Source organism: Ornithorhynchus anatinus, chromosome 14 (assembly GCF_004115215.2).
Source record: "Ornithorhynchus anatinus isolate Pmale09 chromosome 14, mOrnAna1.pri.v4, whole genome shotgun sequence".
Classification (NCBI taxonomy): domain Eukaryota; kingdom Metazoa; phylum Chordata; class Mammalia; order Monotremata; family Ornithorhynchidae; genus Ornithorhynchus; species Ornithorhynchus anatinus.
Genome location: NC_041741.1, coordinates 165,397 through 190,371, shown reverse-complemented (window position 1 = coordinate 190,371; position 24,975 = coordinate 165,397). Strand labels below are relative to the sequence as shown.

At 44.0% G+C, this 24,975-nt stretch overlaps 1 protein-coding gene across 5 annotated transcripts in view; it reads left to right on the top strand.

Moving 5' to 3' along the window:
- The window catches only part of SYNE2 (spectrin repeat containing nuclear envelope protein 2), a 221,984-nt gene that overhangs the window by 58,559 nt on the left and 138,450 nt on the right, over positions 1-24,975 (top strand). For all 5 annotated transcript variants that reach the window (XM_029078794.2, XM_029078793.2, XM_029078792.2 and 2 more), the window contains exons 12-31: positions 1,723-1,887; positions 2,526-2,638; positions 3,364-3,526; positions 5,418-5,496; positions 7,387-7,574; positions 8,183-8,347; positions 8,624-8,776; positions 9,560-9,733; positions 10,356-10,514; positions 10,772-10,945; positions 12,448-12,582; positions 13,158-13,316; positions 15,142-15,359; positions 15,759-15,849; positions 16,607-16,725; positions 17,028-17,154; positions 17,887-18,044; positions 18,681-18,825; positions 22,034-22,644; positions 24,038-24,217. In XM_029078794.2, the coding sequence (XP_028934627.1) occupies positions 1,723-1,887; positions 2,526-2,638; positions 3,364-3,526; positions 5,418-5,496; positions 7,387-7,574; positions 8,183-8,347; positions 8,624-8,776; positions 9,560-9,733; positions 10,356-10,514; positions 10,772-10,945; positions 12,448-12,582; positions 13,158-13,316; positions 15,142-15,359; positions 15,759-15,849; positions 16,607-16,725; positions 17,028-17,154; positions 17,887-18,044; positions 18,681-18,825; positions 22,034-22,644; positions 24,038-24,217 (3,476 nt within the window). The remainder of the gene's footprint in view (positions 1-1,722; positions 1,888-2,525; positions 2,639-3,363; positions 3,527-5,417; positions 5,497-7,386; positions 7,575-8,182; positions 8,348-8,623; positions 8,777-9,559; positions 9,734-10,355; positions 10,515-10,771; positions 10,946-12,447; positions 12,583-13,157; positions 13,317-15,141; positions 15,360-15,758; positions 15,850-16,606; positions 16,726-17,027; positions 17,155-17,886; positions 18,045-18,680; positions 18,826-22,033; positions 22,645-24,037; positions 24,218-24,975) is intronic.

Here is a 24,975-nt window from a genome sequence, read left to right as displayed (position 1 = left end):
CTCCAGGATGGTGAAGTGCGAAATGCAGTTTTCAGTTTAAGATCATTTCTCAGGTCTCCCTCTTTAGATTCCCGACAGTTATTCTAGAGCATCTGTACCCAGTCCTATACACAGTTCAGTTTTGTATAGAGTAAATGCTCATACAAACTCTTGTTTGAATATTAGTGCCATCAAATTATTTTCCAGTGTAGCAACTTGGGAAAGCAGATATATTCAAATGATTGGTGATCTAATCTTCCTCCCATTTAGGATTTAAAGTAAATATTTATATACTTAAATGGGTAAACATTTTCCCCAGATGCAGCAGCAGCACCTTGTGGTTAAGATCCTCCATGTTCAGCTGCAGTTGAACATTAACTGAAATAGAAGTTATAGGAAGAAATGCAGAGAGGTGCGGCTTCAGTGCTGGCTGCCCTTCATCTAGGCTGTAAGCTCACTGTAGGCAGGGATTGCTTCTACCAACTCCGTTATATTGTACTCTCTCAAGTGCTTAGTATAGTGCTTTGCACACAGTCAGCGCTTACTACATACGATTGACTCATTACCCATTTTCCATTTTTTCCTCTCCAAAATAAGTAATTGTGTAGGCATTGTATGGGCAGGCTCAGAGCATGCCGTGTCTGACTTGTTTGGGCATGCACTACCAGTTCTTCTAGAATGCAGAGGTTGAGTTCTCATAAAACTCCATATTCAGGAGAGCTCACCTTACCCAGTGTTATACTCTGGTGCATAATGCCGTGCATAATGCCAGTAATAACGATGATCTCTATTAGGTGTCTACTATGTGCTACGCACTGTGCCAGGGCCTGGGGTAGACATGAGATCAACAGATTGGATCCAGCCCATATCCCACATGGAGCTCACAGTCCAAGAGGAAGAGCAGATATTTTAGTTCCGTTTTAAAGTTGAGGAAACTGAGGCACAGAGAGGTGAAGTGATTTGTCACAGAGCGGGCCTGGCACAGAGATGGGATCAAATCTTGGTTCTCCCAACTCCCAGTCCATGTCCTATCCACTAGGCCATCATGCCTCCTCCTCCCGCGAGAACCCAGCAGACACTCCCACAGCTCCATTCCCAGACCCCAAAATTGAGGAGCCCCTGGGCATCGGCCTCCTTGGGAACGATAAGTCATTTCCATCCTGATGGGAAACCTCCACTTTCTCAGAGCTGGTAGAAGAGCTTTGGAAGGTGAATTTCCCAGCATCCTGAGACATATCCCCTCGGCCATCTCTAGCCCGTATGAGCTTATTTACAACCTCCATAGCACTCAGGTATATATGCCTGATCAGTTTATTTATTTTTAATCTCTAATTATAAATCTATTTATGTTAGTGTCCTCTGTTAGAGTGTAACAGAGTAAACTCTTTGGGGACATTATTCTGTACTTCTCTAGTACCATGTTACTGTACCAAGGGGGTAGTAAAAATAATTATAATGTTATTTAAGCAGTGCCAAACACTGTACCAAGCGCTGGGGTCGATATAAGACAGATCAGACACAGTTGTCCCTATCCTACATAGGGGTCACAGTCTGAGGAGGATGGAGAACAAGTATTGAGTCCCCATTTATGGGGATGGTCAGCAAATGCTGCGGCCATTCCCAACTCCCTTCACTTTGAAACACAACCGGCTCTCAGCCCGGTGTTCTCGTCCGAGCCGGCCGCTGTGTGTGAAGATGTGATTAGGGCAGGGTGGACTGAAAGCATTTTCTTTCCCATTTTAGATCAATGAATGGAGAGCAAAGCTGGACCATATCTTGCCTTCACCCCTGGACCGTGTGGAAGCTTGGCTCCAGGAGGTGGAGCATCTAATGGCGGAAGACTTGCCGGCCTTCCAGGATTACTCTAATGCCATGACCTTCGTGGAGGAAAAACTCCATTTATTGAAGGTGTGTGAAACGGGAGAGGGAGGGGAGAAAATCTCTGTTCTGTAGGCCCTGTCTTGGGGAAATAATTCTCCCAGTAAACAAGTCATTTGGGAGAGGGGGTCTGTTATGATGATTCAGATTTATTTCTTCAGGAGGACCGGAGGGCTTGGAAGATGACTGTGACAGCCTTTCTTGGTGAACAGTGAGACCTGTAGTGATACGAGTCCATTTCGAGGAGAGGGAAAGCCATGGAAACGAGAGAATATTCTGTGCTTACAGAAGCTAAACGCTCGTGGAGCCGGGTCGAATTAATTGATGAAACTAACTGGGGGGTGGGGGTGAAGCCCATGGCATCTGAGGCTCTCAGGTATGCAGTGGCAGCCAGGGCTATGCAGCGCCTGCCAGCTGAGGGCTAACACTCCAAGCAAGGGAAAAAGATTGTGAGGCTGGAAAAACTTCTCCGGTTTTAAACGTTTGTGCTGGAAATGTTGATTCACCAAATCTTACTTTCAGTTTCTAGTCTCTGGAGTGGCAAGAAGCACAGCACTGAGATATTTTGAAAGTGAGATATAACGTCCCATGTGAATGAGTTTAGCAAATCCTCCATTACAGTACTTGGCAGTAAACTCTGGCTCATGTCATACTAAATGTCTTTTCAGGGTCTGATGGATAATTTTGACTGTCACTTGAACACCCTTCTGGCGTTTGAGAATAAAGATCAGAAACATATGCCATTGATACCACCTGACAAACTGGAGGAAATGAAAAGAAGGTTGCAGTGGTTCCAGAATTCATTTCATCTCACATCTGTTGCTATTTATTAACACTCGCTGAGCCTCAATGACATGCTCAGTGCTGCAAAGAATTAGAGTTGATCCCAGACCCGTTACTCCACCCCCTCAGTTGAATAGATGGATGGAACACCAGCACTAACAAGGGGGCAGAAGCTGGGCAGTGAACTCGGGAGATTATCGACCAATGAAGTTAGCTGCCAGCGCTACCAGAGCTCAGAGGCAGCAGTTTGGGTGTACGGAGTCTTGGTCTTCCTCGAAATCTTCCGACTTCTCTTATCTGAACTTGGAGCGCTTTCTCCACGTTGACTTGGAGAGCAGGAACCATATTTTTAATATTTGTGGGAGATAAATTTGGGCATAGCTAATATTTGCCAATATTTTTCAAATAAACTGTCAAAGGCATTTTAGCAGGGGCTGGCGTAACGGGCCAAAGAGTTTCTTTCTTTGGAAAATGCTCATTTTGCTGCAAATACTTCTAATTAGAAACGTTAGTTTTGCTGTCTTTTGGCAAATATCCATGTTTTTGCTCTGCTAAAAATAGACTAGAAACCAAGAATATTTAGTCTGTTGGTTTAGTAGAGTTTAAGTGTCTGTACTGTGTTTTGAACAGGGTGGTTTGTGGCTGGAGGCTTTCTGGGAGAGTGGGAGTCTCCGTGTGCCCCTTGTATTACAGTTAAATGCTAATGCCTGGCCTCTTTTCCAGGTTCAACGACGTTAAGGGTACTGACTTCATTGCACTGCTAGAATTCCACTATTACTTAGGTTCAGTGCAGGGTTTGATTGATGAAGTGAAATCAAAATTACATTTTTGGAACATCAAATATGGAACAAAGGAGTCTGTGGAGTTATTGTTGCAAGATTGGCATGTAAGTTAAAATATATTTTCAATTTTAGGCAGCTTTTCGGCAGTTGTGCATTCATCCTTTTGGGAGCTTTCTCGTACTTTAGCTAGAGAAAGAGTCCTTGTCCAGGGCAGACGCTATCCTGCTTAGTTTGGCACAGGTCAACCAGGGAGGTTCTAAATTCCTTTAGTTCCTTTCCCACCTATCACCTCACTTTAATTCTTATTTCATTTGGAGAGAAATGCTGTACACATTTAAACTGCAGCTATCGTCAAAGAGCCAAAAGAGGGAGGAGGTGGCATTTAAATCTCTTATGAGAACAGGCTGCTGACTTACATGACAATAATAATGGTGGTATGACAGTAATAATAGTGGTATTTGCTAAGCCCTTGCTTTAAACAAGCCCTGTACTAAGTGCTGGGGTAAATAAAGGTTAATCAGGTTGGACACAGTCCCTGTCCCACAGTGGGCTCTCAGCCAAAGGGGAGGGAGAACAGCTATTTAAACCCCATTTTACAGATAAGGGAACTGAGGCACAGAAAGTTAAAGAACTTGCCCAAGGTCAAACAGCAGACAAGTGGTAGAGTCTGAATTAGAACCCAAGCCTCCCTGATGCCCAGGCCCACGTTGTCTCCACTAGGCCATCTTGCTTCTCATCTCAGATTACTTTTTTCATTAGAATAATGGAGGACAAAGATGTAAATAACCCTAGTGCAGTGGAAGTTGCAGTGGACTGATGGTTAGAAAGCCCTGATTTCCCTTTTCTTGGATTCTGAAAAATTCTCCATTTGTTTTCTCAAGGCTCCAAAGGGAAACCACAACTAATGGAAAGAAAAGTTTGGATTTATTAATTTTTTTTTGTAATGAGAAAAATTGATATATGTTCACATTTGAGCTGCAGTTACTTCTGCTTTCCAGTGACTGAATTTACAAGTGATTTAACCTTTAAAAATTATAACGCTGAAGCACTGTTGAAATATTTCTGTGCTGGTTAGGGAGAAAAAAACAGAAATAAGTTGAACTGATCTCATTTTCTGAAGTAGAGTTAGAAAGTAAAATACAAAGTTCTGATTGAAAATTTAAATGTAAAAATAAAGTAATACCAACTTTATGCAATGAAGATTGTGATATCTAGGTGCCTTCTTTGAATATGAAGAACAATTATAATGTGTAGGTATATATAGGTTTTCAAATACATTTACTATTCAGAAGACAAGTCCTTTTGCAGCCTATCTAAATAATTCAGAATAATGAAGTAGATACTTCTCTTAAAATTGGCCAACTTTGGCAACTAGCTTCATTCTTCCATAGGTTGAAGGATATAAAAGTTTAGTTGTATGGATTGGAAAAGGATAAAGTGCTGTAAGAATATATAAATCATAGCTACATTTTCTCCTATATGATTCTATGTCACTGACTCTCCATTTCTTCAGGACAGTGGTAAAATTGGCCTTGTGATAAGTAAAAATATTTGCTCGATATAATATATAACTTTAGCTCTTCTAGCTTTTTGCATGAGCATGGTCTTTTTGTTTATAAATAGAGCTTTTATTAAGAAGAACACCCTTCTCAATAACTTCACATTTAAGCTCAAAGACCTTTAGCAGTTATTCCTAGAGCAAAACTGTGTCCCTGGTATAAGACTGAATTGAATCCAGCCTTGGTGTAGAAAGTAATAAAACTCAGGCACAAACTTGGGGTTACTCCAGAAATACCCTCTCTTCTTCCCTCTTTTTGCATATACTCCCCTCCCTTCACTCAGTAGTTTGCAAATGCTGAAGATTTTAGTTCCTTCTTCAACTTTGTTCCATTCATTATTGAGTCAAGTTTTTCCAATTTTTTAAATCAGTGTAAACTTCCTGAAACAATACATTTTTGGCTAATGATCTCTATATCTCTTTTTGTTTTTGGGCAGAATTTTATTGAAAAAAGGGATGTCCCAGCCCAGCTTGATGCTAGTTTTCAAAAATGTGAAGAAATGAACAAGAACCTAGGTAAAATCATGCACGTAAATTTTTATGGAAACAGACTGTTCGAACTGTATTTCAAATTCAGTCGGGATTGAAGTAGTGTTTGGCCCAGCAATGGGTGATGAGTGCGATCACTAGGTCCCGGACAGAAGAGACACAAAACCTGGGACAGAGGGGTACAGAGAGGCTAGGCACACCTTTCACCATATCCAAGGATGCCCAGACCTCTAAGTTAGGTTGCAGCAGGCACGCTGACACAGACTGTAGACCCAACCTGAAAGACAGACTTTTGGGCACACTCAGATTTTCCCACATTCCCACTTTCTGCCTCATGGACATAAGCCAAGATGCTGAGGAGATGGAGAAGGTGGAATTTTGTAGGTGGCCCCATGCCACTGGGTTGTGGTGTCACAAAGACATAGCTTCTAGCCAACTCTTCCCTGGCAGATTAAAATGTCCATCTGACTCCTGATGGCGCTGTAGAATGTAGACAATTACATGAAGAGAGCTGTAGTATCATACTTTGCCTACAGTAAGTGCTCAATAAATTTGATTGAATGAATGAGTGCGACTTGACTACAGTGGATAACCCAATTCTGTGTAATTTGGGGATCAACACTGTTTGAGAAATTCAGTTCCCGTTTATAACATTTCATCGCAAGACACGGTTCCCAGGAACTATTTCTAGGCCACAGGCCAGAAGGTAGCCTGTCATCATGAAGCCTCTGCCTTCCTGTGTTGGAGTCGGGAGAGAAGGGTGTATGTTCCGTGCTGGGTGGGACTGCCTTCCAGTAGTGGGACAGGGCGGGGAAATAACAAAAGTTCTGCTTTTGACTGAGGAGATCCTGGCTGTGGCAGTCATGGGGAGTCCAGCACGGAGTAGAGCAGTAGCAGTAACAGCAGGAGAAGGGAGCCGGGGCTAAGTCCAGCAGCAGCCAAGCACAGCCACGGCTGCTGGCTGCCTTGAATTCCCACCCATTCCACCAGACACCAACCACAGCAGGATTTGCATCAGACAGGGGTTGCAGGAACTCCAGGCCCCCGAAGTGGCTGCTCTTTATCTCTCTTTCTCCTACTACCCATCATATTTATCAAGCGCTTACTGTATGCAGAGTGCTGCTTGGTTCCGTGTGAGCCGGTTGTTGGGTAGGGATTGTCTCTATGTGTTGCCAAACTGTACTTTCCAAGCGCTCAGTACAGTGCTCTGCACACAGTAAACACTCAATAAATACGATTGAATGAATGAATCCTGAGCAAGCCAGTATGAATGTGTCTGAGAACAGATGTATGTGAGTCGACTGTATGCCAGTGCCTTGGCCTCCCTCTCTCCCTTTCTGACTCTTCTCTTTCCTCCTCCTGTCTGCCTCCCTCTCTCTGCCTTTGACTGATTCATTCTGTCTCCCTTTCCTGTCCTGTCCTCCCCTGCTTCCCCTCCAGACCTTGAACCCATTGGCTCCTTATTCTTGGGACACTATACTGTGTCCTGTTTGGCGAAAACTCCAGAAAATCTGGCCACTTGCCAGATTAGGAGAGGAGTAGGAGAGGGGACTTGGTGGACCTGGCACTTGGTGAGGACAGCTGGATTACTACAGTGGACCAAAGAAGACACTGAACAGTTCCTTCTCTACCCTCCCCTACCTGGCTTCCCTGTCCTTTCCGCCCCTCATACCCCACCTTCCTCTTCTCACGTACTGCTCCGTCTTCCTCTCCCAGCATCCTGCCCACCTTCCTCTCCCCCTCTCCTGCCCCACCTTCCTCTCCTCCCACCCCACGTCCCTCTCCCTCCTCACAGAAAGGAACTGAAATTTTCCCTATAAACATCAGAATAATTTATCCTGTCAAATCTTATAGTTAATTATTAATGGAATGTGGTATGTTTCCTAAGATTCATTTCCTGGTTACTTAATATTACAGGTGGAGATCCTCAGAATATCAGCAAGCAGTTTAAAATAGTGGCGTCACAAATTTCTGCATGTAGAAAATACATTTACAAAGTAAAATCAACCCTGCAAAAAGTTCTGTCATCTTGGGATACTTATACGAAGAACCTTCACTTCCTGAAGTTTTCATTGGAGGAATCAAAAAAAGAACATCCTAAAGAGGTATCTTATAGGTGTCTTTTCATGGTAAAGTCTTAGTGTTTCACTATGACAGTAATAGAAAGGAACAGTTTAATAGCGTGTTAGAGGCTTTTTAAGTAAGTCTTAGTGTTTCCCCTTGACACTAATTGAAAGGAACAATTAAATAGGGTGTTAGGAGTTTTTCCTGAGTAATAAGCACTTAGTACAGGGCAAGGTACTCAGTTGGCGCTCACTGAATACTACTGCTCCTACTTTTTGTTTCCGAAGTCCTACATTTGGTTGTTAGAAGGCCTGTATCTTAAAGTACTTACAGAAACTCATTTTTTTTTTAGTTGGATGTCAAGGTATCAAAACTGGAGTAAGCACTCAATAAATGTGATGAATTGATTCTTTTCTTTCAACCTATAGCTGATAGCATCTGAGAGTGCCAATCTCATTGAAGTCGGCTAAAGTTAGGCAGAGTTGTTTATGTGCAAGGAATGAAGAAGAATGGAAAAGACAGAACTGGGATAGGCTCAATTGATAGATAAAGCCACGTTGTAAGTGGTGTTTGAGGAGCCAGTGGGATGCTGGTCTATCGTTAATGACGTGCAAAAGATAATTGTATTCAACCTTCTCATTTCATGCAGATTTCGTCTGCGATTCTGGCCAGCTGGAATTCAGCACATGGAAACTTAAATGAGGCTGGAAACTTTTTGATGGAAGTTAGCAATGATCAAGTTGGATTGAGTATTGCTAAAGATTTGAAAAAGCTGAACAGAAGATGGGCAAAATTTATTAAGAAAACACAGTTTGTAAGTAGTGGAAACTCTGGGTATTAACGATTCCCAAGCTTGTCTTGTAAGCATTGTTGCTGTGTGTTTGGTGATAATCTTTAATGCGGTTTTCATATTCAAGCGCTTAGTACAGTGCTCTGCACATAGTAAGCGCTCAATAAATACTATTGAATTTTTTCCAGAGGTGAAAGAGAAATATGTAATTGAATATATTAGGGCTTTGATTATTTATTTACTTATGTAAAAAAAGACAAAAGCAAATAAAGTGAAGATAAATTCTGTATCTCTTTCTAGGAATTGAAATTACAACCTGTGAATAAAGAGCAGAAGCAACTTCTTGACAATAACGGAAATACTGAGTTGTGTAGAGAGGAAAAATTAAGTATTCCCAGCGAGTCAATAGATCTTTCAACTGAAGTTCTTAAAAGACATATTCGAGATTTAAAGGTAAAGATCTGATTTCTTTTTCATGAGCATCTCAGCATCATGTGGTGCTAAATTTACCTCTTTTGACTTTTAATGATGGTATTTGGTAAGTGCTTACTACATGCCAAGCACTGTTCAAAGCACTGGGCTAGATGCAAGGTAATCAGGTTGTCCCCCGTAGGGCTCACAGTCTTAATCCCCATTTTCCAGATGAGAAAACTGAGGCCCAGAGAAGCTAAGTGACTTGCCCAAAGTCACACAGCTGACAAGTGGCAAGGCTGGGATTCAAACCCACAATCTCTGACTCCCAAACCTGTGCTCTTTCCACTGAGCCACAAATCCAGACAAGGAGCAACCTTTTTTTGAATATACAAGTAAGCTGTGATGGCCTGGCCCTCAAAGATTAGGTGATTTAGGGAATTGATATTTAGCTGTAAGGAGGTTTGGACTAGTCTTCTGCTCAAAGTTGAGGAGTTGCTCTCCTATTTAGTTGAGGCTTTAACCTTTCGCAGACAATATCATTAAAAAGTGATTTTTTAAAAAATGTTATTTGTAAAGGGCTTACTACATGCCAGACACTGTTAATCAGGTTGGACACAGTCCCTGACCACATAGGGCAACTGGTCTTAATCTCCATTTGATTAAGAAAGAGTACAGTAAATCCAAGTAGAGAATCGGTCTTTGAATAATTAAGAGTTGATGATATAGTGAAATGATAGGTCATTTACATTATGTGAATGAAAATGTTATTCTGGGTAGATGGTCAGGTAAGTAGTCAAAATCTTGCATATTGACATGTTCTAGATTAAGGAAGAAAATGAAGGCGAAATTAAGGAGTCCTCCAGCTTGCTCAGAAGAGTTGAAGAGGTTGAGAAGCTCATTAATCAAGTGGAAAACTGGGAGGCAGAAACCAGACCCATTTTGAATCTTCTCCAGCATCAGCCATCTATGGAAGGGTCAACAGAAGAATCTTTGCAGGTACAAAGTGAGATAGAGGTATCGAACCTTTACTGACACAGATTTCAGGAAGGCTTTAAAGATGATGGGAAGAAATGAAGTTGGGCAGATTTGAGGGGATGGGAGCTCCAGATAGGAGGGAAGGGCTTGAGCAAGGATTCTCGGAAAAGCTGAGAATGAGACATGGAGAGTAGGTCAACTTGGAAAGGAAAGAATTTCTGGTGAAGTTCCTTAAAGCCAACTGTCAGGAATTTCTACTTGATGTAGAGAGGATTGGGGATTCATTAGAAGTTTTGGAGAAGTAGAGAGACATGTGCAGAGTGATGTTTAAACAGTGATCCAGACAGAGAGTGAAATATGGGCTAGTGAGGGGAGAAGCTGGAGATGGGGAGACCAGGGAGTAGGCTGATATAGCTTGTCAAGCCATCCTGAATATCAATAGAGAGTTCTAGAAAATCTGATGGTTTTGATGTTTTAAAGAAAAGCAAGTAATAACCAAGTAAACACAGCTAGAAAGGATATTCTGGTGATAGAGTTCTGCACTTGTGGTCCCTACTATTACCATTTTAGAACCATTTTCCGCATCCTTATTTCTCTCATAATTTTTTGGAACACTATCTTGAGATGTTCTCTACTTTAACAGCATCTGATTGCCAAAGGCTCTGCCTGCCGAGACCACATATCCATGGCGGAAGACATTTTGCAAACAGTGACACACGGCGTTTCCAGACAAGGATCTCTGCAGCATTTTCACACCACCGGGCTGCAGGCCCAAATCGAAGAAGCAAAAGACAAAATCCAGGTCTCTGTTAAGTATAGTGGCTCCCTAGTTTGTTTGGTCATCTGATTCTTTAATGTCAAGAGTTCTGGAATTCTTCCATTGCCCAAGTGATTTTTATACTCCTTTGAAAAATTTGAAGTCTTTATATTTGGTAATTATCACGGTTTTAGCAATAGATGGTTGATCCAGGTAGCACTTTGAAGGAATCATGTTTTTTCCTGAAAAAACCTTGGAGAAACTAGGCTAAGTGCAAATTTTGAAAATTGATTTCTTCCCAGACTACCGTGACGGAGCTAGAGGCGGTTGTACGGAAAGCAGAGCCTAGTGCATCCGAAAAGGAGATTAGGGTTCGATTTGAAGAATCACGGAAGGAACTGGAATCTTGCATCACCAAGGCCCTGAAGCTCCTGGGGTCAAAAGCAAGCTGTGAGGATCCTGCCTCTGAGCATAAGGTGATGTCTGGCACCGCCCTCCCCATGGGGTGCTGGTAGGAACCCCCTAATACCAGTTTGGTTGATGCCCCCCGCTATTAAAGCCTCTGTGTTGGGACAGAGCCTCCTCTGTGCTTTTTTTAAATTGTATTAGTTAATCGCTTACTCTGTATCAAACACTGTTTTAAGCACTGGGGTGAGTACAAGTTAAGTAGGCTGAACATAGTCCCTCTCCCGCATGGGGCTCATAATCTGAGTAGGAGGGAGAACAGGAATTTAATCCCCATTTTAGGGTTGAGGTAATTGAGGTACAGAGAAATAAAGGGATTAGAGAGCAGGGATTAGAACCCAGCTCCTCTGACTCGCAGCCCACGCTCTTTCCACTAGGCCACGCTGCTATTCAGATTTGGGGGCTTAAGGCTGATGGTCAGGCCTGTTCCAAACAGGCTAAGAAAGTTTGGGGTCTTGAGGAAAATGACATCGTGAGTCTCTTATAGATGCCACCCTTGTACTGTTTACCCTTCCATTCTCAAGACTAGATGTTCATTGCCAAAGAATGAAGGCTGGTTCTTAACCTGGGTTTTGAACTAGACCAGCAGAGTTGGGGAGGAGCGCGGGTATAGGGGAGCAGCAAAAGGAGGGCATCTGTTTAGGGTGCAAGGGAGTGAGGTGTGTAGAGAACGGGGATGTAGTGTAGGGGACTAAGAAGGGAATGGGGTCAGTCCTCTGGACTGAGTCCTCCTTCCTCTTCGGCATCCAGTAGTCTGCTCACGTGACCTGTGCTGCGGGAACCTCATATTGGCGATGGAGGAGATTGATCAGACGCTTCCATTGCACTTGTCCTTCTCTCCATTTACCGTTCAAAGGTGACTTGGCTCAGTGAGCCTGGGGCCTGGCCCTTACTAGTCCCGCTTCGGCTTCGCTCAGAGCCTTGGGCACACTAGTGCACAGTAAGTTAGCTCACCTGTATGCGCTGATGTTAGGGATGGAGCAAAAGGAAATATTAATGTAGGTTGAAAATCAGAACCTGAGAAATATCCCATTTTAATCCTTAATGCCTTGGCAGTTTAAAGCTACAAAATATGAGTTTATGAATTAGCTAGGGGGTCTTTTTGTTGGTGCTTTCTTATTCCTAGAACAAGAAAAACCAGATGTCTCTGTAGCAGCTCTAACAGGGTTTCAGTCAATAATCAATCAATCCAACAGGGGTCTTTACTGAGCACTTATTGAGTGCAGAGCACTTTAGTAAGGGCTTGGGACAGTGCAGTAGGGTAGGTAGACATGATACCCATCCTCAAGAAGCTTACAATCTAGTGGGGCTTACATACCCAGGTGTTCTGTATTTAGGTGATGGTTTAGGTAGTGGAGAGAGAGGTGCCTTTCAGGTTGACAGTGAAATGCCCTTAGTGACCAGACTGAAGATGCACCGTGGTGTGGTTAGTGGAGAAGACGTTCTTACATTTTGCCTGACTAGGAAGTCTGCTACCTCTCTTTGCCTTAACTTGTTTTTTCTCATTTTGCAGGAAGCTCTAAGCATTTTAGACAGTAAAAGTTTTGACAAGTTTTTGGAAGCTGCTGCACAACAGAAGAGTATTTCACCTGCCCATGCGAAGCTAGCAGTGGAAGAGCAGAGCCGGGAGCTCTGTGAAAAGTGGAAGGTGGGAGCTTATGCAGATAGTGCCGCTGTTGTGGGTTGGGCCCAAACAATTTTCCTTTTTGCTACAAATTGAAGAAATTCAAGTCCTGGGATGGTTCATGGGTTGTTCTGCCAAGAGGCAGGAGATTGGATTCAATGATTCCAGAATGTTCCATTGAACTCTGTGATGGTCTGTCCATCTTGGCCTTGTGGTGCAGTGAGGTCTAGCCTGTTGCCTGGAGTCAGATATGTTATTGTGTGGAGAGGCCTTCAGCTCACCTGGCTTTCCCTCCCCTGCTGTGTGGCTCACACAAATGGGCTTTATTCGGTATTATTATTCTTCTGCCGTGGCGGCCTGCAGAGTGTCACTGCCTCAGCCTCTCCATGCGGGCCCAGGGTGGAGAGGGTCCCGACAGACGGGCCCACGCCCACCCCTGCCCTGCCTGCCTCACTCTTGCCCAGCCCAAAATGGCTCCTCCCTGGGCTGGCCTAAGGGACGTTCATGGCCCATTGCCCATGTCCCGATCGGTTGTTTGGTGTTCTGCTCTTGGGCATCTGATGCTCGACCAACCTGTAAGATGTTGCTTTGTTTTCTAGGCTGTGAGTCAGGAAATAGTATCGTATATATGTATCTTAAAAGTGGAAATTGAAAAAGGAAAACTGAATGAAATCCTTTCCAAACTCGAAAAGCAAATCAATAAAGAGGAGAAGTGCATCAGCAAAGGAAGAACCAAAGGGCTCGCCAAGCAACACGAGGTAGATGCAGTCGGCCTCTGCTTAAGACTTTCCGCTTCGCTGGGGCAAACACTCACCGCAGGAAGTGCGGCCACTCTGGGTGGTTCGGGTACCTCTTCTCTGCTCGGCCCTAGGGTGGTTTGGTCCGGGTATGACTTTCTCTTCTCGAGAAGCAGTTTGGTTCAGTGAAAAGAGCAGGGGTTGGGAGTCGGAGGTCATGGGTTCAAATGCCGACTCTGCTGCCTGTCAGCTGTGTGACTTTGGGCAGGTCACTTAACTTCTCTGGGCCTCATTTACCTCATCTATAAAATGGGGATGAAGACTGTGAGCCCCTTGTGGGACAACCTGATCACCTCGTATCCTCTCCAGTGCTTAGGACAGTGCTTTGCATATAGTAAGCACTTAACAAATGCCGTCATTTTAGAAGCAGCGTGACTCGGTGGAAAGAGCACGGGCTTAGGAGTCAGAGGTCATGGGTTCTAATTCCGACTCCGCCACCCGTGAGCTATGTGACTTTGGGCAAGTCACTTCACTTCTCGGTGCCTCGGTTCCCTCATCTGTAAAATGGGGATTAAGACTGTGAGCCCCATGTGGGACAACCTGATTATGCTATATCTCCCCCAGTGCCTAGAACAGTGCTCAGCACATAGTAAGCGCTTAACAAATACCAACGTTATCATTATTATTATTATTATTCCCTGCTCAGCCCTAAGACGGATTTGGGCCGGGTACTTATTCTCTGCTCGGCCCTAAGGCGGGTTTGGGCTGGAACTTCGTTAGGGAATCAGGGGACGTTTTTCCAAAAATGGGGGCCTGCCTGGATGCAGCCCCATCGTGTTGGAAGAAATGGGGGTGCATACATGCGTGAAGAAGGAGCGGGGGAGTGCTATAGGAGCCCCTGCAGGGATGAGCCTCTGCCTAGATGGGTGTCACCTGCCTGGCGTGGTTTGGGGGTCGCGGCTGGTGGCTAGACCAGGGGTCCTCTGGAGGGAACCTCATGTTCTGGCACTCAGAGAATTAACCCCCGCAGGCTTTGTCCTCCACTTCCCCAAGAGGGAAAGTGCGACTCTTGTGGGCACCCCCTCCATTCTCAGCACCTTCTTCCATACACTGGCCCTGCCTCCCACTGTTATTGGTGCGGGCCACCACATCCCATGCGGTCAGTTCAGTTGGTTGGGCCTGACTTCAGCCTCAGCTCCGGCCCTGCCTCCCACAGTTGTCGCCGTGCACCGTGCGGTCGATCCTCCCTCCCCCTTCCCCAGCCCCCCAGCATCAACACAAGCCACCCCACACTGCAGAGTCAGTCTTGCTTCCTCTACGTTCTCAGCACTGTCCACCCCACCCTGTCCCTGCCTCCTTCCTTTCCTAATACTGTCCTCCACATGTCACAGATCCAGTCCTGCTTTATTCATATTTTTCTGGAATAAAACATTGGCCACCTAGGGAGCAGAAAATGTTTGGGCTTTGCCCTCCAGATTCACTGTCCTGGGTGAGGCTTGTAGGCTTTTGGCTGCATTTGTACAATTTGGAAATTTGTTTTTCTTTAACTGTAAAGTCCAGGAGAAGTCCTGGGCGCCAAGGCTTCTAAGATTTTATGTTGAAATTTGAAGTTGATTTCAGTGAGAGCCAAGGAGGTCTGTTGTAACTTTGAGGGTTTGAATGATTTATAAGGTAAGGTTACAGTTCAGGAAAGACTGGGGAATTTCTTTTGAAAGTCAGGGAAAACAACTCCCCGAGAGTATCTCCTCAACATAATAATCCGTAGTATGTAATCAGAAGTCATATGGAGCTGTGACAAGCTGCCTCACTCCCATTTTGAACCTGGATTTCTGGTTTCTTCCTTCAGGCGTGTTTTTTGGCCGGAGGACGCTTGGGCCAGCTGGATCAGCACCTGACCGCACTTCGATCCCTCTGCCCTGTCCTGCCTTCTGAGAAAAGTCAACAAGAAGCCAGAAATGTGATTGCAGAGTTTGAAAAGAGAAAAGCCAAACTCCAGAAATCTATTGCTGAGATTTCTCTGGTCCTCCCGTCCCTTGTTGGAGGTAGTAAGACACCCAAAAGCAGGTGGGTATTCCCGCCACATGTCTATAATCCTAGGACAGAATGGGGAAAATTCCTTCTGATGTTGGGCAACAACACACATATTCATGTAATTACACGCGTACATGTGCGCCCATATCCAATTCCAAGCAAATGAGACAATTCACTTTCCAAGCCAAACAGCAGTGTTCCAGGATTTTCTATTTTATGATATATATGCAATCAATCAATCATATTTATTGAGTGCTTACTGCCTGCAGAGCACTGTACTAAACACTTGGAAGACTAAAATATAACAGAGTTGGTAGACATGTTCCCTGCCCAAAACAAAGTCTAGAGGAATATGAATATTAGTGCTGGGGTTTTTTTTTTGTTTCTGGCTTTGTTTTACATTATTACTATGAAATTTCTTTTTCTCTCCAGGGAGGTTGTGACCACTGCAGAAAATGGAGACAAGGAAGCTGGCACTAGTGTACCTTTGGCCAATCAGAATGAATCAAGGTCTACGGAGGAGGTGTGATATTTATGTATAGGGAACTGGAAGCAAATGCAGAGGCACCTGGCTGCAGTGGAGGAAGCCAGGGACACAACTCCAACCACCACACAGTCTTTATAACACTGAAATTGTGGGCAAAATGGAGTCAGACCCGCCCTGCCCTCCACTAACTCGTCTTTCTGTCCCCTCCTGAGAGTGCATCCCTTGCTCTGTACCTGCTCCAGTCCATCTAGCTCCCTCAGCTCCAGCTCCCTCAGCTTGCTAGGGACCTCCACCAGTCCAACCAGTTAGTTCTTTCCCTTCAATCCAGCTGTGCACAGACCAACCAGATCCTCCAGTTCAGTTCGGCCAGCTCCTCTAGCTCAATCCAGCCCTACACCAGTCCATCAGCTCCCCTAGCTCAGTCCAGCCCTGCATCAGTACAGACAGCTCTCCTGACTTAGCCCTACATGAGCCCAGTCAGCTCCAATCAATTACTTGTATTTATTGAGCACTTACTGTGTGCAAAACACCGTACTAAAGCCCTTGGGAGAGTACACTCTAACAGACATTCCCTGCCCACAATCTAGAGGGGGAGACAGACGTTAATATAAATAAATATATTACAGATACGTACGCAAGTGCTGTGAGGCTGGGAACTGCCTCAGGGCCTCCCAGACATTGGGAAAATGTCACTTAGCCGAAAAACCTCGGGTGTGCGCTGAAGCTTTTGTTTTTCACTTGGTAAATTCAGCAAATAAGAACCACGATGGTCATTATTTTTTATATCATTTAGGCTTCAGAAGCAACTCGGGATGTGCGCCTGAAAGCCGAACCTAAGCTTCAGTATGGAGAAAGCTCTACAGCAAAACCCAAGAAGGACAGTGACTTATCTTTGAGAAAATTATTAAAGAGGTAAAATTTTAGTGAGGAGCCTTTCTGCCTGCCTGTGACAGGGGTATTGGGAAAGTCTATGAAGTTTGCACCTTTTATTATTCCCCATTCATCACTGCATGCATGGTTGAAACAAATTAAGCATCCAGCTCCCCTTGGAAAAGTAGGAGTTTCCTCCTGTGAGGTTTGGTGGTATATTTTAATTCATGTTAATATTTATTCATATTAATATTATTCCTGTTCAGTGTCTCATAAAATTTTTCTTATTTTAGTGCTAAAATAAAGGCTACCTCTAATTTAAGCCCTGTGCTTTCTTTTTGCAGCTACGACACCCAGAGAGAGAGACTGGAGCTTCATTTTCAGACCGGCAAAACTAGAATAGTTTCTGCTTTTCCGAGTGACTCTGAAAGGGGAATTTCTTGTCTTCAGGATAAAATGAAAGATCTTCAGGTGAATATGGCAATCTTCTCTCAGTCCTAGTTCCTCTCTTCGTTGAGGCAATGGAGTTCTCTGGGAGGGTCAGCCTGGGCTGGGCTTTGGGGATAAGCTAGTGACTTGCTTCTGAAAGGGTCTCTGTCGGACAGGGACAGAGACCTTCTGTTCTGCAGCCCCAATCACACCTTAGTGATTCCTGCACTGCAAGGAACATGTCTGATAATAATTATGGTATTTGTTAGGTGCTTACTATATGCCAGGCCCAGTACTAAGCCCTAAGGTAGAACAAGCAAATAGGGTTGGACATAGTTCTTGTCCCTCATGGAGCTCACAGTCTTTAACCCCATTGTTCAGATGAAGTAACTGAGGCACAAAGAAGGTCACCCAGCAGACAAGTGGCAGAGCTAGAACCCCTGGCCTTCTGTTTATATTGTTCTCTTCCAAGTGCTTAGTGTAGTGTGTACAGTGCTCTGTACATAGTAAGCACACAGTGAATACTATTGAGGGTGATGATGATGATGATGCCATCTACTTGAACTGGCATCCTGCCATCAAGGGACAGTGAGGTGCAGTGTCCTCTTGCGTGAATTGATGAATGTTCTGTAATGTTCTGAGCTAGTAGTTTAGTTTAAAATATAATGATACTCTGCTGCTCCTACTACTCTAATCAGTCAAACTCAAAGCATTTTAGGCTAAACGGTGACTCCTCTAATTAAGTGCTTATTCAATGGAAGTATCCCATTTTAGGTTTTAAAGGATGAAACTGATTCTTGCTGGAGAGAATTTGAAATCGCTTCCTCTAAAGTTGAAAATCTTCTTGATGATGCCGAAAAACTTATAATTTCCAGAACATATGACAGATTAAAGAGAGAAGAGAAAGAATTTCAAATAACCCTAAGTATGAGGTAGGATTATGTAACTGTTAACTGTTCTTCCCCCATCACCATTTCCTCCCAACCTTTCTCCTTAAACACAAAAGGAAAGTAATTTCTTTTCAGTTGTTACAATTGCACTGCTGAGTCTTGTTCTCTTAGTCTGAGGTGAGCTATATAATAAAACAGTGAAGGGGGAGGAGAGAGACACACACACACGAGGAGGACAAGGGAAGAGGAAATGGGGCAAGGGAGAGGGTGAAAGTGTGTACACTGACTTTTTTTTGTGTGTATGTGTGGAATTGAAAAGACCTGTGTTTGGTTGATACTGCTTTCCACATGGGAGGTGGCATGGATGGACCAGAGTGGTAGGGGAAGGAGGTCGGCATGCCTGAGGGTATCTTAGGTCCCTGCTATTTAGATGCAAAGCTGGGAAGGGCAGTGTTGGGCAGCAGCCCTAGATTCCCGGTGACTGTTCACCCACATGAAGTCTTGGCATATATGTGTGTATGTGTGGTGGGTGGGGGGAAGGGGGGTGGAGGTAACATCTACTGGCTAGATCTGTGATCACTGCCAGAAAAGAACTTCTTAAACCTATTGTGCAATTGCATCTCAAAAAGATCTTGTCACTATTTCTGTTGGTACTCTTTTTGTTTACTTTTCACATAGAATGAAATCTCTAGAGATTGCACTGGGCATTGTTTTGCCAATAGAAAAGGAAGCTGCACTTCTGTGTGATTCAGATCAACTCTCTGGAAAAGAAATACAGGAATTTAATTTGACCAATATTGATGCCATTTATCAAAGCCTACAGGTAAAATCAAAATAGCACATGTAGATTGAAGGTCCTTGGGCACATTTTCAGACTTGTGGCTGGATTTTAATGACTTTTAGTGGATTTTGATATGTGATGATAAGAATGATAACTGTGGTGTTTGAGTGCTTACTATGAGTCGAGGACAGTACCAAGCAATGAAGTAGATTCAAGATAATCAGGACAACTGTAGTCCCTGGTCCACACGGGACTCCCACGCTAAGTAGGAGGGAAAACAAGGTATTTAATTCCCATTTTACAGATGAGAAAGTTGAGGCCCAGTGAAGTTGAGTGATTTGCCCAAGTTCGGACAGTAGGCAAGTGTGATGCTTTCTCTGGATTCTTTAGATGTAAAAGGCACTTCTCTACTGGTCTGAGACCTCCCCTTCCCTTATAGGAATGCATTGTTCTGTTGGACTTGTGAATTCTCTAAGTCATTTCTCATCACAATTCCAAGTCCCAGTACTGTGTTTACTGTTCAAGTGGCTTTTAGTGAGCACTGGTATATAAGGACTGGTTGGGGAAGAATATGAAACACACATTTTCCAGTCACTAAAAACTAAGACTGGAAGTTTTATTCTAAGCTCAGGGAGAGTTACGTGAGATCCAAATGCCGGCATTCCCCTTAGATAAATGCAGCCTTCCACATACTCATAAACTGCTACGAGGACGTGTGCGGGCAGAGTTCTGTGTGTGTATACTGAGAAGAATGGGAAATTTGGCGATAGTACCCATGTTTTCTAGCAAGCAGGAAAGGAAGGGAAGCCAGCACAGGGCCCCTCAGGGGTTGGCTTCAGGTGATACCAAGTGAAGCTGCTTCTGGGCACCCTGCAATTAAAATTTGGAAATGCAGTCTCTCTCTGCCCGAGTTGGAAGCAGCACCATGGGACCAGGGCCTGGGAAGGAACACGATGATTCTGGAGTAAAAGGGTGGCCATAAGGGAGTCTGGGACAAGTGCTCTAGGTTAGGGCTGACTTCCATATGGGATCGCTATGCTACACCGCTCTCCATCAGCTCTCTTCTTGGCCCAAGAAAATCAGGTTTTCAACGCTTTTACTCCTCTCTTTTTTACAGTCTTTTTTATATTTACCTCAAATCTCCTTAATAATAAAGGCAACAGGCTCCACTCTGTCCTAATCCACCCTGAACTCCCTATTGTCTTCAACACCGTGGACCTCTGCCTCCTCCCTGAAATACTATCAGGCTGCCTTTTTGCTGCCATAGTACTAACATGTTTCTCCTCCTCCCTCTTGGACTGTTCCTCCCCAGTTTCTTTGGCTGGCACCTCTTCTGCCTCTCATCCCTAACTCTCAGTGCTTTTTGTTCTGGATCCCCTTCTCTTCTCGCTCTACATTCCCTCTCTCAGGGAGCTCATTCACTCGCATGACTTCAGCTACCAGCTCTGAGAGGATGTTCCCCCACATCTACCTCTCCAGTCCCAGCCTCTCAGCTAACCCACATCTCTCATCTCTACTTGTCTTGAGTACATCACACTCAAGATGTCTAAAACCGAACTCCTCATCTTTCTTCCCAAGCCTATTCTTCCTCTTAACTTTCCCATCTTGATCCATGACACCAGATCTTCCGTATCCCAGGAGTCTACAGCCTTGGTGTCATCTTCAACTTCTCACTGTCTTTCGACTCTCACATTCAATCTACTGCTAAATCCTACTAGTTCTTCTTGCACATTTCCCAGAACTGCCCATTCTTTCCCATTCAAACTATTAATCAATCATATTTACTGAACACTTATTGTGTGCAGAGACTGTACTAAGCACTTGTCTATTACACTGGTCTAAGCTCTTGCCATATCATAGCTAGACTATTCTATCAGCCTCCTTGCTATCTTTCTGCCCCCATCCTCCCCCATTCCACTTTGTACTTCACACCGGTTCATGGATCATTTTCTTGAACTGTTGTTTAGCACACATCTCTCTGCTCCTCAAAACTTCCATTGGTTTCCCAACTTGGTATCAAAGACTCCTCATGCTTGGCTTCAAGACTCTCCACTGACTCACACCATCTTCCTTACTGGATCTCGTCACCCACTATTCTCCGGCTTCTTTTCTTCATTCCTTCCAAATCAACTTTCTAGCTGAACCCGACTTTCGACTCTCTCCCATCTTGGTCTCCCCACTTTTATACTGTTCCCCTAGCTTGGAGCTCTTTCTCCCCCCGTGACAGACCACAGCTCTTTCCATGTTTAAAACAACCTATGCTGCGATTGATTCCCAAATCGTATCACCCCAACAACCCTTCTACCATTTAAACATTTACTTTTGTCTATCTTCTGCATTTGTATATATAAGTATATTTAATTGTACAGCCAATTAATTCTGATTGTTCAGTGTGCAAATATCCTCATGTCTATTTCTCCCATTAGAGTCTAAACTCATTGTGGTCAGATAATGATTCTTTTCCTTCTGCTGAATTTTCCCAAACACTTTAGTGCAGTGCACCCCATGGGCACTCAGTAAATTTGTTAATTCTACTACAGTGAAACAGTGATTCTGTATCGAGCACTATATGTGCACACAGGGTAATGTGATGTTGTCATGCAGAGTGAGAGAGGGTGGACAATTTTTCCCTTCCTCAGGGGGGGCTAAATATCTGAAGCCAGTCTTGGTTCCCTGTCCTGAATTTAAGTTTCTGCCAAGCTTGTTGATTGGCTCTCATTTACCGATGACTATGGGAAATGTAGATCTCAGGCAGGGGGTGCTGCCAAAATAAGCTTTCTTCCTCCCCTTCAATCCTCTCACCTTGGTTCAAGCTCCAGTAGGAGACTGAACAGTGTTACCCCAGGCACCAGACTCTGGCGAATCAGACAGGTTATTGGCTTCCTGCTCTGAGAACTCATCTGAGTTCTTCAGAATCTTGAAACTACTAGGATTTTCTGAGGAGTAAAGTGATCACGAGACCTTTCCATTTTAGCACATGATGTTTTTTCTAAGAAAGTAGCTGATTTTTGGGTGTGCTTTTTTTCCTTTGAGACTCAAACACTGGAGATGAAATTGGTACCAGCACCACTAGGACCATTGATAGGTCACCTTCATTTGCTGTTTCATGTAGTCACAGCCATCAGCTTGAGTCAAGTTCTGGATAATTTTTGTAGTCTAAATCAAGTTTTGTGATTTTGCTGTGTATAAAACATGCAAGCGGTCTCTCTTTCTGTCCACGTGTTCTTAGCTGCTCTTACCTTTATTTTAGGATATCCAGAGCTCCTTAGCAAAGCAAATTGAACTATGTAGCAACTTGGAGCTTCCAGACAGTCAGAGGGCCAAAGAATTTAACCCCATAGATTTGCATGCAACTCATAGTATTATTTTGAAATATAAAAAGCAATTTGAAGAAATGACTCAAAAGTTGCAGAGCTGTGGAGACGCCCTCAGAGCTCTTGAAGATTTCTTGGCCTTGCTAAGAACGACTAAACTTTCTATTGAGCATGCTACAGATGGGTCAGCGTCGAATGTTACTGCCTTGCAAGAAAACACCTCAGTCATAGAAGCTGTTTGGAAAGAAATTCCCCAGATGGAAGAGGTGGCCAAGGGCTTGGATGAGCGCTTGAAGACGCTTGGCATCTGCTTCAAAGACGCTGATAATGGTGAAGATGCTTCCTGCGTGAACTTGGCGGTAGCACTGTCTAAAATGGCAGCTGAGGCTAAGGATCCTTCTGAGCTCATTGAACGTGCTCATCGTCGTCAACTTCTGGAGGCTTTTTTGGCCAAAAATAATGAACTCTTAAAAAATATTCAAGATGTCCAGGACCAGATTAATACAATTGGTCTGAAGGATTCAACGATCCCTGCTGTTTCACACAGGTGAGAATGTTTTTTGTTTAAATTCAGTCTTTCTCTACTCATCCAATGGCCTAAACACATTTTGTTCTGCTTTCCCTTTAATGATGTACCCCAGTCTCTACTAGTCATTCATGTTTTCACTTCCCTTGGCAGTAGTGAAGTTTTAGTCACCCAGCCTCATTTACCCCTAAGGACATGAGTGAAAAGCCATAAAAACAGTAATTATAATAATTATGCCAACTATTAAGTGCTTCCTAGGTGCCAAATTACTGGGCTAAGCATTGGGATTGACACAGGATAATCAGATCAGACACAGTCTCTGTTCCATATGGGCTCACAATCCTAAGAGACTCAGATAAGTTCAGTGATGTGCCCGAGGTCACACGGCAGGTCAGTGGCAAAGTTGAGATTAGAATCCGGGTCTCCTGACTCTCATTTCTGTGCTCCTTCCACTAGGCTGTGCAGCCTCCAGCCTTCTCCAGGAAATTCATTTGTCAAATGGGCCAGAACTCAACTCATTGAGTAAAATGCTGAATCGTTATAGAATGTCTTTATCGTTTTTCATTCAATAGTATTTATTGAGCGCTTACTATGTGCAGAGCACTGTACTAAGCGCTTGGGATGAACAAGTCGGCAACAGATAGAGACAGTCCCTGTTTTCTAAATATCATCATTAGTATATCAGCAGAAAAGCAATTTATCAATGCCTTTTGGCTAACTTTGAAAGGCTGTTTCTGTGTGGTTAGCAAATCCAGTTTTAAGGGGTTGAGAAATTACAGATTTGTTGAAATTGGCCAAATGTAGGTCATTTTTTCTGGTGAGTATGGACAGGTGTGCCATGGAGCAAAGCAGGGGAATTGTGCTGTCTCATGGGCCATCCTGCCTGGATGGATTTCTGGGGGATGGGAGTGCTATGAGGCTTGCTGGCCCTATTTATGCATCCTACGCACTCTCCATTGGATGTTTAGCTAGAGGCCTGGCAGGCGGCCGGGGGCGGGCCTGGCTGCGGAAGGTAGCTTCCATTTTCCCAGTCCGTGGCCCTTCTCTCAACCCTGCCTCCTACTCTTTCTGTGGCAGCGTTGCGTTAGGGATGGTCCCTCCGTCCTTGCTCCCAGTTATCTAGTCCAGGATGGTAGGGGTTGGGGAGATATACTTCTCCTCCCCGCCATGCTGAAAACCCATTGGGGAGAGAGAAGGAACTGGGCTCAGAATTCCCAGTGTGTGTTGTTTTTAAGAGGTATGTATGATCCTGGGGATCAAGATGCCTGGAGATTCTGACATGTAGCACCAAAGTTGTATTTGGCATGTGAATTTATTTGTGTCCATGAGCTAATTTTATCAGTGTAAAATGTGACTGGGAAAACAATATGATCTTCATATTCTTTAAGCACAGTCTATTTCATTTTCAATGAAGGATTAAATCATTGACTGAACTGGAGAAGAAACTGAATGATTTTGGAAGGGAAATAGAATACTTGTGGGAGATGGCTGAAGCTCTTCCCCAACTCAAAACTGACAAGGGGGAAATGCCTAATCAATTATGCCGGGCTACGGAGTGTTTCTGGGACAATGTGAAATCTTCAGTGGTGGAATGGTAAGGCAAGAATTACCTCCAAACATGAGATATTAAAATTATCTGAAACTAGCTCTTGAAATAGATGTCTTAGAAATGTAACCCTGAGTGTCAATCTTGAGATGTGCAAGCAATTCTCATCCATTTAAAATCTGGTCAAGCAATATTTGTTTTTTTTCATGTTGAAAGTGGGTGGGAACAAGCAGAAGTGAGAAGATAGTTCCCAAGGACAGGATGTGCTTGTTCCAGATAATATTTCACCAAGCTCCACACCAACTTAAAAGTTTGTAAAACTGTTGCAGTATTTGAACTTTAGTGTGCGAAGGCACCCCAATCAAGAAACAGTATTTATTGAGTACCTACCATATTCAGAGGATTGTCTTAAGTGCTTGGCGGAGTAACAGTGTAAGATGTCCTCAAGGAGCTAGCAACCTAGTGAGGGAGCAGACACAACAGAAGTTACCTTCAGGAGGAAGAAGAGAATTGAAAGATATGATTAATCATTTAAGGAGAGCATGCACAGGAGAGCTATGGATAGCTGTGAGTGTAATAGTGCTGAGGTGGTAGTTGGGAGCATATATGATCCCAGGGAGAAGAAAAGTTGAGCAGAGAATTTCTTTTGGAGGAGGTGGGATTTCTGAAAGACCTTGAATATGGGTCAAACCAAAGGTGGCCAGATTTGAAGAGGGAGGGAGTTATAGCAGGAGGAAGGGATTGAGCAAGTGGGTGGAAGCAGGAGAGCCCAGGATGAGACACAGTAGGTTAGCTTGAGAGGAGAG